At 50.8% G+C, this 13,809-nt stretch overlaps 1 protein-coding gene across 2 annotated transcripts; it reads left to right on the top strand.

The window, feature by feature from the left end:
- Window positions 1–9,803: 9,803 nt before the first annotated feature.
- Window positions 9,804–13,586, top strand: LOC103540278 (CD209 antigen-like protein 2). 2 transcript variants are annotated; one of them, XM_008506828.2, is made up of 7 exons: window positions 9,804–10,028; window positions 10,117–10,203; window positions 10,354–10,443; window positions 10,824–10,910; window positions 11,302–11,453; window positions 12,204–12,316; window positions 13,162–13,586. In XM_008506828.2, the coding sequence occupies exons 1-7, from the start codon at window positions 9,992–9,994 to the stop codon at window positions 13,310–13,312; spliced, it is 717 nt and encodes a 238-aa protein (XP_008505050.1). In that variant the 5' UTR covers window positions 9,804–9,991; the 3' UTR covers window positions 13,313–13,586. The 2 variants fall into 2 exon arrangements, with proteins under 2 accessions (XP_008505050.1, XP_008505054.1); XM_008506832.2 differs by lacking the exon at window positions 10,354–10,443 and having other exon boundaries at window positions 9,854–10,028.
- Window positions 13,587–13,809: the final 223 nt, after the last annotated feature.

Here is a 13,809-nt window from a genome sequence, read left to right as displayed (position 1 = left end):
CCCTTCTGCTGTGAGAATGTGTGTCAGTCAGGATGTGTCTAGTCGTAAGTAACAGAAAAACAACATGAACAGGTGTGAACAAGTGAACACGTGATTCGCTGGCTCGAGTAACAATAAGTCCTGTTTTACCACAAGCCTTTGCAGCTCAGTGATGCTGAGCCCCTCATGCCCGTCATCTCTCCTTCCACATTCTCAGCTTCATCCCGTGTTGTGCTGTGGGTTGAATATTTGCTCAGTTGTGATGAAACGTTGTGCCACCAGGAGGAAACGGGCTCGAATCAGAAATTAAAGCTAGTTATCGGAAAAGAAAGGACTCCTCCTAGTTTTCTTGGGTCTCATCCCAGACTCACTGAATTGGACTCTCTTGGGAGCGGGTTAGCAATCTGCATTTTTAATACGTGCCCCCAAGGGAAATGGAAATCAAAACCACAGTGAGATAGCGCTTCACACCCACCTGGGTGGCTAGAATAAAAAAGATAATAACAAGTGTTGGCGAGAACGTGGAGACATTGAAACCCTCCCACATAGCTGGTGGGACTGCAAAATGGTGCCGCTACTCTGGAAAACAGTTTGGCACGTCCTCAAAATGTTAAACATAGAATTCATAGGATCCAGCAATTCCACTCCTAGGTATATGCCCAAGGGAAATGAAAACTTACATCCACACAAAAAATTTGGACAAGAATAGTCATAGCAACATGATTTCTAATAGGCCTTAAAGTGGAAATAACCCAAGTGTCCATCAACTGATGAGCAGATAAATAAAATGTGGGCCATCCATACGTTGGAATATTATCCAGCCATAAGAAAAGAATGAGGTTCTGACACATGCCACGACACGGGGGAGCCTTGAAAACGTTATGCTAAGTGAAAGATGCCAGACACGAAAGGCCACATAGTGTCTGATTCCATTAACATGAAATGTCTAGAATGGGCAGATCTACAGAGACAGAAAGAACGGTGGTTGCCGGGGGCTGGAAGGAGACGGAATGAGGGGTAACTCTAGCGGGTTATTTTTGGCACGACAAAAATGTTCTGGAATTAGATGGCAGTGATGGTTTCACATCCTTTGAATATATTGAAAACCACTGAGCTGTATGCTTTATATCTCAATAAAAAAATAATGAGTCCCAGGGGATTCTAATGAGCCCCGGATTTGAGGGCTACAGGTCCCAAGTAAGGGTGCCATCCTTCCCTGGGGACCTGGACTGGAGCAGTATCAGGTTTAGTCTCTCCCAGTTCTCCCCTCTGAAGCCACTGCGTCCAATCCAACTGGCCTTGCCCTTCTTCAACGCCCGCAGGAAGGCCTGGGAGAGGGTGAGGATGTTGCGGGGGTCAGGGAGGACCCCTGTCAGTGCCAGGCAGGCCAGAACTCCCTGTCTCCTTTGCAGGAAGTTCTCATAATCTCACCACCAGCCTTGCCAACAAAAGGGCACGGCTCACCTGTGCTTCTGTCTGTGTTCCCAGGTGCGTCCACCTGTTCACACAGGTGTTCATACATGCATATAAGTGATCTCACACCTAGGCTTACGAATGTTCAGGAATGTTCACTATGAATGTCCGCTCAAGACTCTACATTGTATGGCTTGATATGGTAGGCACTCACCACACGGGGCTATTTATTTATTATTATTAAAATTTTTTCCAGTGTTATTGAGAGATAATTGACACACAACCTTGTATCAGTTTCAGGGGTACAATGTAATGATTCGATGTATACATATATTGCAAAACGATCACCATGATAAGTTGCATTAAAGTCTATTGTCTCAGATAGTTATACATTTTTTTTCTTGTGGTGAGAACTTTGAAGATCTACTCTCTTAGCAACTTGCAAAATATGCAGGACGGTATCGTTAGCCAGAGTCACCATGCTGGACGTCACATCCCCAGAACTTAGTCATCTTATAACTGGAACTTTGCACCTGTGAACCCCCTTCCCTTATAGCCATGGGGCTATTGAAATGGAAATAAATTAAAAGACAAAAAAAATGGGGCCAGCCCGGTGGCACAGTGGTTAAGTTCGCACGTTCTGCTTCGGTGGCCTGGGGTTCACCAGTTCGGATCCCGGGTGTGGACATGGCACCACTTGGCAGGCCATGCTGTGGTAGGTGTCCCGCATATAAAGTAGAGGAAGATGGGCACGGATGTCAGCCCATTTGGAAAAAGAGGAGGAGGACTGGCAGTAGTTAGCTAAGGGCTAATCTTCCTCCAAAAAAAAAAAAAAAAAAAAGGACAAAAAAAGGAGTTCAGTTCCTCGGCGGCACTAGCCACATTTCAAGTGCTCAATAACCACGCGTGGCTAGTGCCCCCCATACGGGAGGCGCAGACAGAGGACACTTCCATCGTCAGGAATGTTCTAATGGGCAACACTGTTCTATAGCAAGAGTCGGCAAACTGTGGGCCTCGGGCCACATTCCCCGCCCCGCCTCCCAGCCCTGTTTTTGTGCAGCCTGAGCACCAAGATCTGGGTTTACGCTTTTAAACAGCTGAGAAAAACCCAAAGAAAAATCGTCTTTTGTGACACATGAAAATGACAGGAAATCCACACATCTGTGCGGTAAGTAAAGGCTTATCGGCACACGGCCGAGAACTGTCTGTCTGCTTTCACGATGCAACGACAAAGGGGAATACTGCGACAGAGACCGAAAAGCTGAAAATATTGACAATCTGATCGTTTTTAGGAAAACTTGGCTCACTTCTGGTCAAGAGGGTTCCTGGGTGACCCTGTGTGCAGGAGCTGCGGGCAGGGCCCCACCTGCACCCCCTGGGCACTCGCCACGTCTCTCTCTCCCTGGGAGGGACAACTCTGAGGCATGCTCTGCGGAGTCTCCCAGAGGCCCATCCCAAGCAGGAGGGAGGTCCAGGCGACGTCACAGCAGCCCTGTCCCCGTCCATCCTCCGTCCTGGCATCCTTACTTCCCAGATAAACCTCTTCTCTCCTGATCCTTGTTTCAGGGCGGCTTCGAGAAGAAGCCCTGTGCCAACACGTTCACCTGAGGGCACGCCCACCCTTTCCTCGGGGACCTGCACGTGTAACGCCAAGCGTGTGCTCGTGTCTTTGTTATGTGGGGGCTCATCCATATGGGGGTCATTCTAGCGCAGGTTTGGGGGCCCCACATTCATCCCACTTCCTCCCTCTTTCCAGAAGCCGCTCCTGACCACGTCCTCCTGGCAGGGCCATTGCATGTCCCATGGAGAGCCGGGCCCCTGACAGGTGCGCCTCCTATTTATCTGAGTCCACAACACCAGCCGGGCCTTCAAGTCTTCGAAAGCCTCTATGGGCTGGTGCCAGGTCTTCTTCACCTCCGGGAAGAAGCAGCAGCTGGTCAGGAAGGGCTTGCATCCCCAGGAGAGGGGCTGGCACAGGCGGGCTGGAGAGGGGTCGGGGCTGGTAACCAGGTCTGGGCACTTACGTCCCTGTGTCTGCTCCTCACACCCGAGCTTGGTCCTTGGTCCCACGTCACACACAGCTTTGTACTGTCTCAGACCCTCCCCGCAGGGTCCTGGCACCCGCCTCCCCCAGCCTGGGAGCAGCTGCGGTCGTTGAAGACCAGAACCAGACAGAGATGCCTGCGGTAGTGGGTCACTTACTGTGTACGTGCATCGGCAGCCAAAGGGTCCAGGCTTGAGAGCCCTCCACCCTCGGGGCCTGCCACTGACCTTGGACAAGGATGGCCACCAGGAGCCCAGCGAAGACCATGAGGGAGAGGAACAGGAGCACCAGGGGGGCCCGGCCCTGCCCCCGACACCCTGCGGGAGAAAAGATGGATGGTCCCACCACACCTGAGTCCCTGCCCCTGCCTGCCCCAGGGACCGCGTGTCCCCCAGCCCCCACCTCCTAGGATGTAGAAGTCTGGGACCCAGTCCTCGCCTCCCCAGGACCCAGGAGTCCAGGCCCCCAGCCCTACCTCCCCAGGACCCAGGAGTCCAGGTCCCCAGCCCTGGCTCCTAGGATGCGGGAGTTCAGCCCCCCAGCCCCCAACTCCTATGATGTAGGAGTCCCGGGCCCCAGCCTCCACCTCCCCAGGACCCAGGAGTCCAGGGCCCCATCTTTGACCTCTCTCACCCCTGACTCCTGACCCACACTACTTGCCTGACCCTTTGGGCTACTTGTCTGTTGGGATCCAGGGTATTTTGGGGGAAAAGCTCTGTCTTTCAGCTGTCGCCTCCCACTTCACCCAACCCACCAGCTCAGCATCTGCTCCGTCTGCCTGTCCGCCCTCCTGGGAACCTCAGCTTCCACCCCCACCCCAGCCAAGCCCCCAGGACCCCCCAGTCTGGCTGGGCTACACCAAGACTGCCCAACCTCTGGCCCCACATGCCTTTGAGCTCACTCATGTCCACTGTCTTCTCCTTTTCCTCTTTCCTTTTCTGGCCTCCTTCAGGTCCCCACCAAGTTCTGCTCCAAACTCCACCCCAGACTCAGGAGTCAAAATAAGGGCGGATGGGGGAAGCCTGTGGGAGAAGGTTGTGGCCAGGCAGGGAGTGAGGCCAAGGAGGGAAGTGTGCCAGGTAATAGAGAGAATGTTTCACGCCACACTCGCACATCCCAGGATGGCCTCTAGTTGGTCCCAGAAACACCCTTTCTTTCCTCTCATCCCATTTTCCGCCTGCCTCCAAGGTCTGATCCAGGGTCTGGGGTGTTTGCAGAAGGAGGGAGTCCACTGGGAGCCAGCCCATGGCAGCTCCCATCATGACTATCTAATTCCAGAACACTATTTTTTTTTTTTTTTTTGAGGAAGATTAGCCCTGAGCTAACTGCTGCCAATCCTCCTCTTTTCACTGAGGAAGACTGGCCCTGAGCTCACATCCATGCTCATCTTCCTCTACTTTATATGTGGGATGCCTGCCACAGCATGGCTTTTGCCAAACAGTGCCATGTCCGCACCCGGGATCTGAACTGGTGAACCCCAGGCCACCGAGAAGCAGAATGTGTGCACTTAACTGCTGCGCCACCGGGCGGGTCCACAGAACATTCTTATCAACACAAAAAGAAACTCTGTACCTATTAGCAGTCACTCTCCACGACCCACCAGCGACTGTTGAGTTTTAATAGCGTTGTACGTGAGCTTCAAATGAGCACACTTTAATTACTTTCTCCTGCATGGAAGTTCATTCTCAGAACTCCAGACGTACCATCAACCGCTGACACCTGCAGATTCACCAACACACAGTTTAAAAAAAAAAAAACTTTTTTAGTCATGGTAAAATATACATAACATAAAATTGACCATTTTAACAATTTTGGGGGGGCGCAGAGATTAGCCCTGAGCTAACATCTGCCACCAATCCTCCTCTTTTTGCTGAGGAAGACTGTCCCTCAGCTAACATCCATGCCCATCTTCCTCTGCTTTATATTTGGGATGCCTACCACAGCATGGTGTGCCAAGCGGTGCCATGTCCACATCCGGGATCTGAACCAGCGAACCCCGGGGCCGCCGAAAAGTGGAACCTGTGAACTTAACCGCTGCGCCTCCGGGCTGGCCCCAATGTTAACCATTTTTAAGAGTGCATTCACAATGTTGTGCAGCCAATCACCACTATCCATCTCCGGAACTTTCTCATCTTCCCAAACTGAAACTCCATCCCCATGAAACACTAACTCCCCCTCCCTCCCCCAGCCCCTGGCCCCGACTGTCCTACTTTCTGTCTCCATGAATATGACTCCTTTAGGGACCTCCTACAAGTGGGATCACGCACCATTTGTCCTTTGTGACTGGCTTATTTCACTGAACGTGTTGTTTTCAAGGTTCATCTGTGTTGTAGCGTGTGTCAGGACTTTATTCCTTTTGAAGGCTGAATAATATTCCATTGTATGGCTGGACCACATTTTGTTTATTTATTCATCTGTTGATGGACACTTACGGTCATTTCCACCTTCTGGCAATTGTGAATAATGCTCTATGAACATGGATGTATGGGTAACTATTTGATTCCTGTTTCCAAATTTTAGCGGTGTATACCTAAAAGTGGAATTGCTGAGTGATAGGATGATTCTAAATTTAATTTTCTGAGCAACAGCTGGAGTTTTTCCCACAGCAGCTGCACCATTTTACATTCCCACCAGCAACTCACAAGTGTTTTCTCCACATAAATTCCTGGTTGACGCTTGTTCTGTTCTGTTCTGTTTTTTTTTTTTAGACAGTAGTCTTCTTAATGGATGTGAGGTGATGTCTTGTTGTGGTTTCGAATTGTGTTTCTCCGATGATTAGCAATGTTGAGCTATGAACAGCTTTCAGAGTGAGTTCGTACAAATTTTGAATCACTGGTGTTCTCTTAGGGCACAATTCCAGTCTCCAACCTCTGCAATCTTACAGTTTCTCCTATTTAAAAGGTATATTTGAGGGGCTGGCCCCGTGGCCGAGTGGTTAAGTTCCCACATGCCACAACTAGAAAGACCCACAATGAAAATATACAACTATGTACTGGGGGGATTTGGGGAGAAAAAGCAGAAAACAAAAAGAAGATTGGCAACAGTTGTTAGCTCAGGTGCCAATCTTTAAAAAAAAAAAAAAAGGTATATTTGAAAAACATAACAACGTCTCAGGGATTACACAGGTGGACAAAGACCCAAAATTGGACTGACTCTAATTGCATCATTCTAGGTGACCGTTTGAAGTTTTTAATTCATGTTAACAAAAAAATACAATGGCATTTGGAAAAGAATGAAAATCTCAGTGTAATACTTTCATTGAGCGAGTGCAAACTTTAGTTCATATGTGAATATTTTATGTTTAATAGCCTTAAATTATAGGGCTGGCCTGGTGGTGTAGTGATTAAGTTCACGTGCTCCGCTTTGGTGGCCCCAGGCTTCGCAGGTTTGGACCCTGGACGTGGACCTATATACCACTCACCAAGCCATGCTGTGGTGGCGTCCCACATAGAAGAACCAGAAGGACTTACGACTAGGATATACAACTATGTACTGGGGCTTTGGGGAGAAAAAAAGGGGGAGAAGATTGGCAACAGATGTTAGCTCAGGGCCAATCTTCCTCACACACACACACACACACACACACACACACAAATGACCTTAAATTTAAAAAATACTCTTCTTTAACTGTTAAAATTTCTCTTAGTTTTTCACTTTGAAATAATGGTAGAGTCACAGGAAGTTGTAACGACAGTACAGAGAGGTCCCGTGTGCCCTTCACCCAGCTTTCCCCGATGGTTACCTCTGTTGATGAAAATTACCAATAACCAACGTATTGATTAGAAAGGTAAGGTGATGTTTATCTGAGCCAAGCTGAGGACTAGCTTGGGAGTGCAGCCTCCACCAGGGAAGAAAGCACGTTATGGAAGTATGACTTATAGCGTGGTCCTATACCATTTCAGAACAGAGAACACACGTCAAGCATGATGGGAATACAATATTTTCCCCCCAAAGTCACAAGAAGACGTTTTGCTGCAGTTGAGCACGTACACAGCAGGTCAGCTTGACCTTGGTCCTCTGGGAAGAAAAGCTTATCTTCAAAGAAGTACTGGGATGGGAGTCAGAGGAAGGGAGCTGTTCACCCTTATCTTTACAGAGCACGTTCTCTGCTTTGGGAAAAGGTTTGAAGCAGACGTACAAGGCATGTGTGATGGGCCATGAGTCTGGCTGCTCTGGAAAGAACAAGTTTGAGGCCAAACCAGAATGGCTTCCCCATATACGTCAATATGTGAAAACTTCTTGTTATTTTCATCACATCTCACATAACTATAGTTAAATCTAGGAAGCTGGCTTTGGTGCAATGTGTGTGTGTGTACAGTAGTCCTCCCCTCATCCACAGGGGATTTGTTCCAAGATCCCCCAGTGGATGCCTGAGACCACGGATAGTACCAAACCCTGTATATACTATGCTTTTTCCTATACACGCACATTTGAGGTGTTACAGCAAAAACAGCACGGATTTCTTTTTCCTTCTTCCTGATTTTACAGATACAAAATTCGCTCTTACCGTAGATCCTGTTACTGCAGACATAGATTCTTTACCTGCCACACAAGAGGCACCAAATAAGAAACTGGAACGCCAGGCTTACGGCAAGGAAAGGGTTTTTATTTCAGGTGACGTCAGCTGGGAGACGAAAGTGAGCCCTCAAATTCATCTCATCTCCCCAGAAGATGGGAGGCCAGGGTTTTGAAAGGTTGTATGGAATGCAGCTGCTTGTAGGGAGGGGAGGCTGTGGCCTCGCTGATTGGCGCTTTCCCACCAGCCTGCATGTGGTCTTGTGCGGCTGCTTGCAGAGAGGAAAGTGGTAAGACAAGGGAATCCGCAGGTGGCTGTCCTTGGTTGTCTGCCTCCGTGGTGGAGGGTGGATTCTGGTTCCAGGAAGTGGGGGAGTAAGCAGGGCAAGGGGGTGAGCGCTTTGATGTTAACCCCATACACGCTGGGTTTAACGTAGGAGAACTGATATCGGTGCCAGCACCAATCCTAGCAACCTCAGCACACGATTTTTTTTCTTTCCTTATTAAGTTGAGAACTTTCACCTTTTCACTTAAAGAAAGCACTTTATGGCTTCTCTTTGGCGTGTCCCAATTGCCAGCATCACTATTCTTGCTCTTCAGGGCCATTATTAAGTAAAATAAGGGTGACTTGAACACAAGCACTGCGATACCATGAGAACCGATCTGATAACCAAGTTGGCAGGTGGCGCATACAGTGTGGACACTCTGGGCAAAGGGATGGTTCACATCTGAGGTGGGACAGAGTGGGACAGCACGAGATTTCATCACACTACTCAGAATAGTGCACAATTTAAAACTTATGAATTGTTTATTTCTGGAATTTTCCATTTAGTATTTTCAGACCGAGGTTGACCATGCATCGCTGAAACCGTGGAAAGCAGAACGGGGGATGCTGCATAGATCTATGTCATTCTATCTGAAGTGTACAGCTCAAGAAACTTTTACATGTGAGTACACCTATGTGACCACTTCTCGGACCAAAATCTAGAATATTTGCAGCACACAGAAGACACCAGGCATCCCCCTCCTGGTCGATCCTCACCCCTCTTCCAGGTAACCTCCATTCTGAGTCCCACCAAACCTTAGTTTGCCTGTTCTTGATTCACATAAAGTCAAATCTTATAGTACGTCCTCTTTATGTCTGGGTTCTTTTGCTCTCTTGTGGGATTCATTCATGTATTTTGCTTTTTCATTGCTATGTAATATTCCACTGTGTGAATATGCCACAGTTTTTTTTCAGTCACCTGCTGGTGGGTCTTTCCAATTCAAAGCTATTATGAATAAAGATTCTATGACTCTTTCTGTTTCCTCCTTAATACTATCTGCTATCTTTGGATAATAGTGTGGACTGTGGAGGTGGACTGTTGGGGTTCAAATCCCAGTTCCACTATTTACCAGCTGTGTGACCTTGGGCCAGTGACTTAACCTCTCTGTGCTTCAGTTTCCCCTATCTGTAAAGTGGAGGTCATATTATTTACCCAGGGGTAGGAAAATTAAATGAATTCATATATAAAGTAGTTAGAAAAATGCCCAACTATAATAGGCATTAAATAAACATAAGGAATGATGATTCAGCTCCAACTCCAAAAGTCAGCAGAAATCAGCATAAAGGAGGATGCCAGGGAGCTGAGACAGCATAGCATGGAGGTCAGAGGGCATGATGGTTCCAGGAAGATGAGGCGAATTTTCTGCCCACCCCTGCCGTAAGTGCAGGAGGCACAACAAACCAGCTTTACTCTCCATGTTACTGGATTTCATCAAAAGCGTCCCACAGCTCAGCCACACCAGGATGAACCAGTCCTTCTTGCTGTTGACCCGAGATCACCCCCCCCCCAGCACCCCATGGAATTCTGGGAAGATCCATCTCATTTCATGTCAGAAGCTCTACTCTGTCCCTTTAGCCTTTCTAATGAACATGTCACTACCCAGTTCCCTCTTTCTCTTCCTGAACGAAAGTAGCTTCAGGGATCAAGCATCACAGAGTGGAAAATAAAGAGCTGTGGCTCCCAGGGGTCCAGACGAGGCATTTGGAGACAGTGGATGGACCAGCGTGACCCCAAGGAACCGATGGCACTGGGTGAGGCGGGGTGGGGACTCTGGGATCTTGGGGAGGGGGCAGGGGGATGGCTAGCCCTGGGCTCTGAGTCAGTGCTCTGCTCATTCAGATGACGAAGAGCTGATGACCAGCGGGAACAGACTTTCCTACAAAGACTTTGGATTCCAAAAGAGTCATGGCTTCAAGAACTTCCCAGGTAGGACAGGATGAGGGGACAGGGAGCAGGAAATGACTACTGCCAGACAGCTGGGTCCTGGGGAGGTGGGGGCTGGGGGACACACGGTCCCTGGGGCAGGCTGAGGCAGGGACTCAGGTGTGCTGGGACCATCCATCTTTCCTCCCGCAGGGTGTCGGGGGCAGGGCCGGGCCCCCCTGGTGCTCCTGTTCCTTTCCCTCATGGTCTTCGCTGGGCTCCTGGTGGCCATCCTTGTCCAAGGTCAGCGGCAGGCCCCGAGGGTGGAGGGCTCCTAGGCCTCCACTCTGGCTGCAGACACAGCCTAGGGGGGTCCAGGTCCAGGAGGGAGGTGGGGTGAAAGCCAGGACTCTGGTCCCTCTGGGTCGCCCTGTCAGCTCTGGGGTGGCCTCTCCTGCAGCCCCTCCCACCTCTGATGCAGGGTCTGGGGAGGAAAGTAGAGGGGGCAGTCCCTGCTCCACCTGCCCTCCTGGTGCCGCCTTCTCTGGCTGTCAATGTTCCTCATCTCCAAAGGGGGTTAACCAAGACCTTGACTCTCAGAAACAATGACCCTGAGGGCCCAGTGCAGGGCATGGTACACAGTAGGTGTTTAATAATTGCACTTTCTTAATTTCTTGGCACAGTCTCCAAGGTCCCCAGGTCCCAGGGGCTGGAGCCTTCGAAGCAGGAGGAGATCCAGCAAATACTGACCCAGCTGAAGGCTGGAATCGGTGAGTGGCCGAATGCCAGGGTTCTGGAGCCTGGAAGGGTCTCCGGGGTGGTGTGACTCTGCGTGAGTCACTGCTCCTCTCTGAACCTGTCTCCTCACCTGCGAAACAGGAACCCAGAGTAATAAGGATGATGGCACTCGGTGTTCCCGGGGGGGCCAGGCACACAGTAGGCATGAAATTAAGCCAGTCTCCTGTTCTGAGCTCCAGGTCCGGAGGAGATGGGGGCTAGGACTCCTGAGTCTTCCTGGGGCCGAAGGAGGGTCTCGGGAAGTAGAGAGGGGAACGGCCCCTGTGGGGTGTAGAATCAAGCAGAGTCCCCAACTCTCCAGGCGGATACAGAGATGGGGGCATCCCGATCTGGGTCCCAGCCCTGACCCGCCTCCCACAACAGCCCTTCTGTGCCACCCCTGTCCCTGGGGCTGGCGGTCCTTCCAAGGAAATTGCTACTTCTTCTCCAACTCGCAACTCAACTGGCACGACTCCGTGACTGCCTGTGAGGAAGTGGAGGCTCAACTTGTAGTCATTGAAAGCGCTGAGGAGCAGGTATGCCTGTCGGGGGACCCGCACCTGGCCTGGGGCGTACACCTGACCACTGGCCCCCTGGGGAGGAGATGACCACAGGGGATCTTGGGGAAGAGAACCTGCTTACTCCACTTGGAAAGGTGGGGAGGGGAAGGATAGGGATGAGGGGGTCCCAGGCTGGCGCCTTGCAAGGGGGTACAGTCAAGATCTGAACATGTGTGAGTGTCTTGGGGAACGCATAAATCCATAAAGTTTAAGAAAACCCCAGTGGTGTGCTGGCAAATGCTTAACAACTGGCTCCTGGAGGGGGGTGGGTAGAATGAGTCCTGATTTGGAGCATTTGCTAATTTCCCTGGTATAAGTTCTCCCACGGTGGCTGATTTCAAGCTGTCACGTGACATCACTCCACGCAGAGGTGAAAAGAGGCACGCGTGATCAGCTCTCACAAACTGGCTCGATCTGGTTCCAGCATATTAAACTCAGTCACGAGGACACTCATGTGGACATGCTTAGCACGCGTAAAATACACAAACACACAGTAGACACCAGCTGTGCGTGTATGTCTGCAAGTCAGACCATCCGTGCTCACAGGATAGAGATGTGAGAGATGCTCAGACATCCTGATAGCAGGTGGGGGTTCAGGATCTGGTCTCCTAGAAGCCCGGAGCTCAGATGGAAAGAAGAACTTCCTACGGAGAGATTGTGGTGATGCTGAGCCAGGAAGGTGGGGCAAGGGGCGGAGCTCCCTCCTGATTTCTCTGCATCCGCTAGAACTTCCTGCAGGTCCAGGCTTCCAGGTTTAACCGCTTGACCTGGATGGGGCTCTCAGACCTGAAACACGAAGGCACGTGGCACTGGGTGGACGGTTCTCCCCTGTTGCCCAGGTAAGTTTCAGGAGCAGGACCTCGCTTTCCAGTGGGGGCGGGGTTCTGAAACCCCCGACGTGAGCTTTACCTGGGAATCCTCCCCCTCAACCCCCCATGAGAGTCTGGGATTGTCACTGAGCTGAGATGGGTGGGCTCCACCTATCCACGTTCAGATGGGACGGCAGGTGCCCCAAATTCCACCATCAGAGCTTCAGGAGGAGCGTGTAGCCTGGGCGAGCGTTTTAAAATATAGTGTATTAATGGACTAGGTGAGGTACCATAAGGCCAACAGATCAGATTGCCATTGAAAAGTCAGTTTGTTATAGTCACACATCCCAAGAGAGGAAATGTGTGTCATGTGACAAGGGGGTCACACAAGGAGGCACCAGGCTGGGTCAGGAGGCAGAGGGAGGCGGGATCTGTGGGCAAGAGTCTTTATCGTAGTTTCCACTGGAAAGAATGAGTGAGGCAGGGTAAGCAGGCTTAGGATGGGCTAGTCTGAATAATTCCAGCGGGCTCTGGGGCATAGGGGCCGTCCCTAGTTGACTGACACCTCGCTCCAGGGTGATGAGGGTAGTGGCCCTGAGAGTGGGACCCCATAAAGGAGCCAGTTGGGGGTGTACCTGGATTGGTTGGTTTGCTTTTGAAAAGCCTGCCCCAGGGAGGAGGGCTCCCTCCAAAAGTGGGGGCAACCCAGGCAGCAGGAGCCCAAGGCAAACTGACTCAGGGGTGTCATCAGGTTTCCCAGAACAAAGCGTGTCGGGCAGATGCACGCAGGGCAGATGGGAAAGCAACAAGACAACGGCAGCTAGAAACGGTGAACGTGGTCGGGCGGGGGCTCACGTTCTGCGTGGTCTTTGCAGCTTCGTGAAGTATTGGAATGAAGGAGAGCCCAACAGCAGCGGGGAGGAAGACTGCGCGGAGTTTAGGGGCAAAGGCTGGAACGACTCCAAATGCAGCCTCAGCAAATTCTGGATTTGCAAAAAGCCCACAACCTCGTGCTCCAGTGCCTAAGGCTGTTGTCCGTCCTCGAGCCCTGTGGCTCTGACCCCACCTCTGCTGGGTCTGCAGAACTTCACCCATCTTTACTCTGGTCTTTCTTCTCCTGGTCTGTGGACCTTGACAGAAGCTCAGGACTCTTCCCTCTCGTCTTCTTTATCCCCTACGGGCCCATGCCCAACTCTGTCCTTCCTCTGATGCTTCAAGGCTTCCCTTGGCTCAGAGGTTATGGTTCTGGGCACCTCGCTCCTTGGAGCTTAATAAAGTGACCGGCTGTGGGATACGGTCAGGCTTGTGTGTTCCATGGATCTGCTCTCTCTTCCTTCCAAGGGCACATGGTTTGGATGGCTCTGTGTAGCTGCCGCATCCCCTGGACCAGAGGGCGGGGGGGAGTGGACTGAAGCTCCCTCCATCCCCTCCCCCTCCACTCCTTGCCCTGCACATCGCTTTCACTGGGCTGTCTCTGATTTGCATCCTTTATAATAAACCAGTAAATGCAAGCTAAGTGTTGT

This window comes from Equus przewalskii, chromosome 6 (assembly GCF_037783145.1).
Source record: "Equus przewalskii isolate Varuska chromosome 6, EquPr2, whole genome shotgun sequence".
Taxonomy (NCBI): domain Eukaryota; kingdom Metazoa; phylum Chordata; class Mammalia; order Perissodactyla; family Equidae; genus Equus; species Equus przewalskii.
This window is presented reverse-complemented; position numbering and strand designations above follow the sequence as displayed.

What these genes read in the sequence shown, in the direction of transcription:
- LOC103540278 (XM_008506828.2), top strand. Translation starts at nt 9,992, where the DNA reads ATGGACCAGCGTGACCCCAAGGAACCGATGGCACTGG. An exon ending in CCAGCTGAAGGCTGGAATCG is followed by an intron (nt 10,911 to 11,301) that starts GTGAGTGGCCGA and finishes CTCCCACAACAG; the next exon opens with CCCTTCTGTGCCACCCCTGT. An exon ending in GGTTCTCCCCTGTTGCCCAG is followed by an intron (nt 12,317 to 13,161) that starts GTAAGTTTCAGG and finishes TGGTCTTTGCAG; the next exon opens with CTTCGTGAAGTATTGGAATG.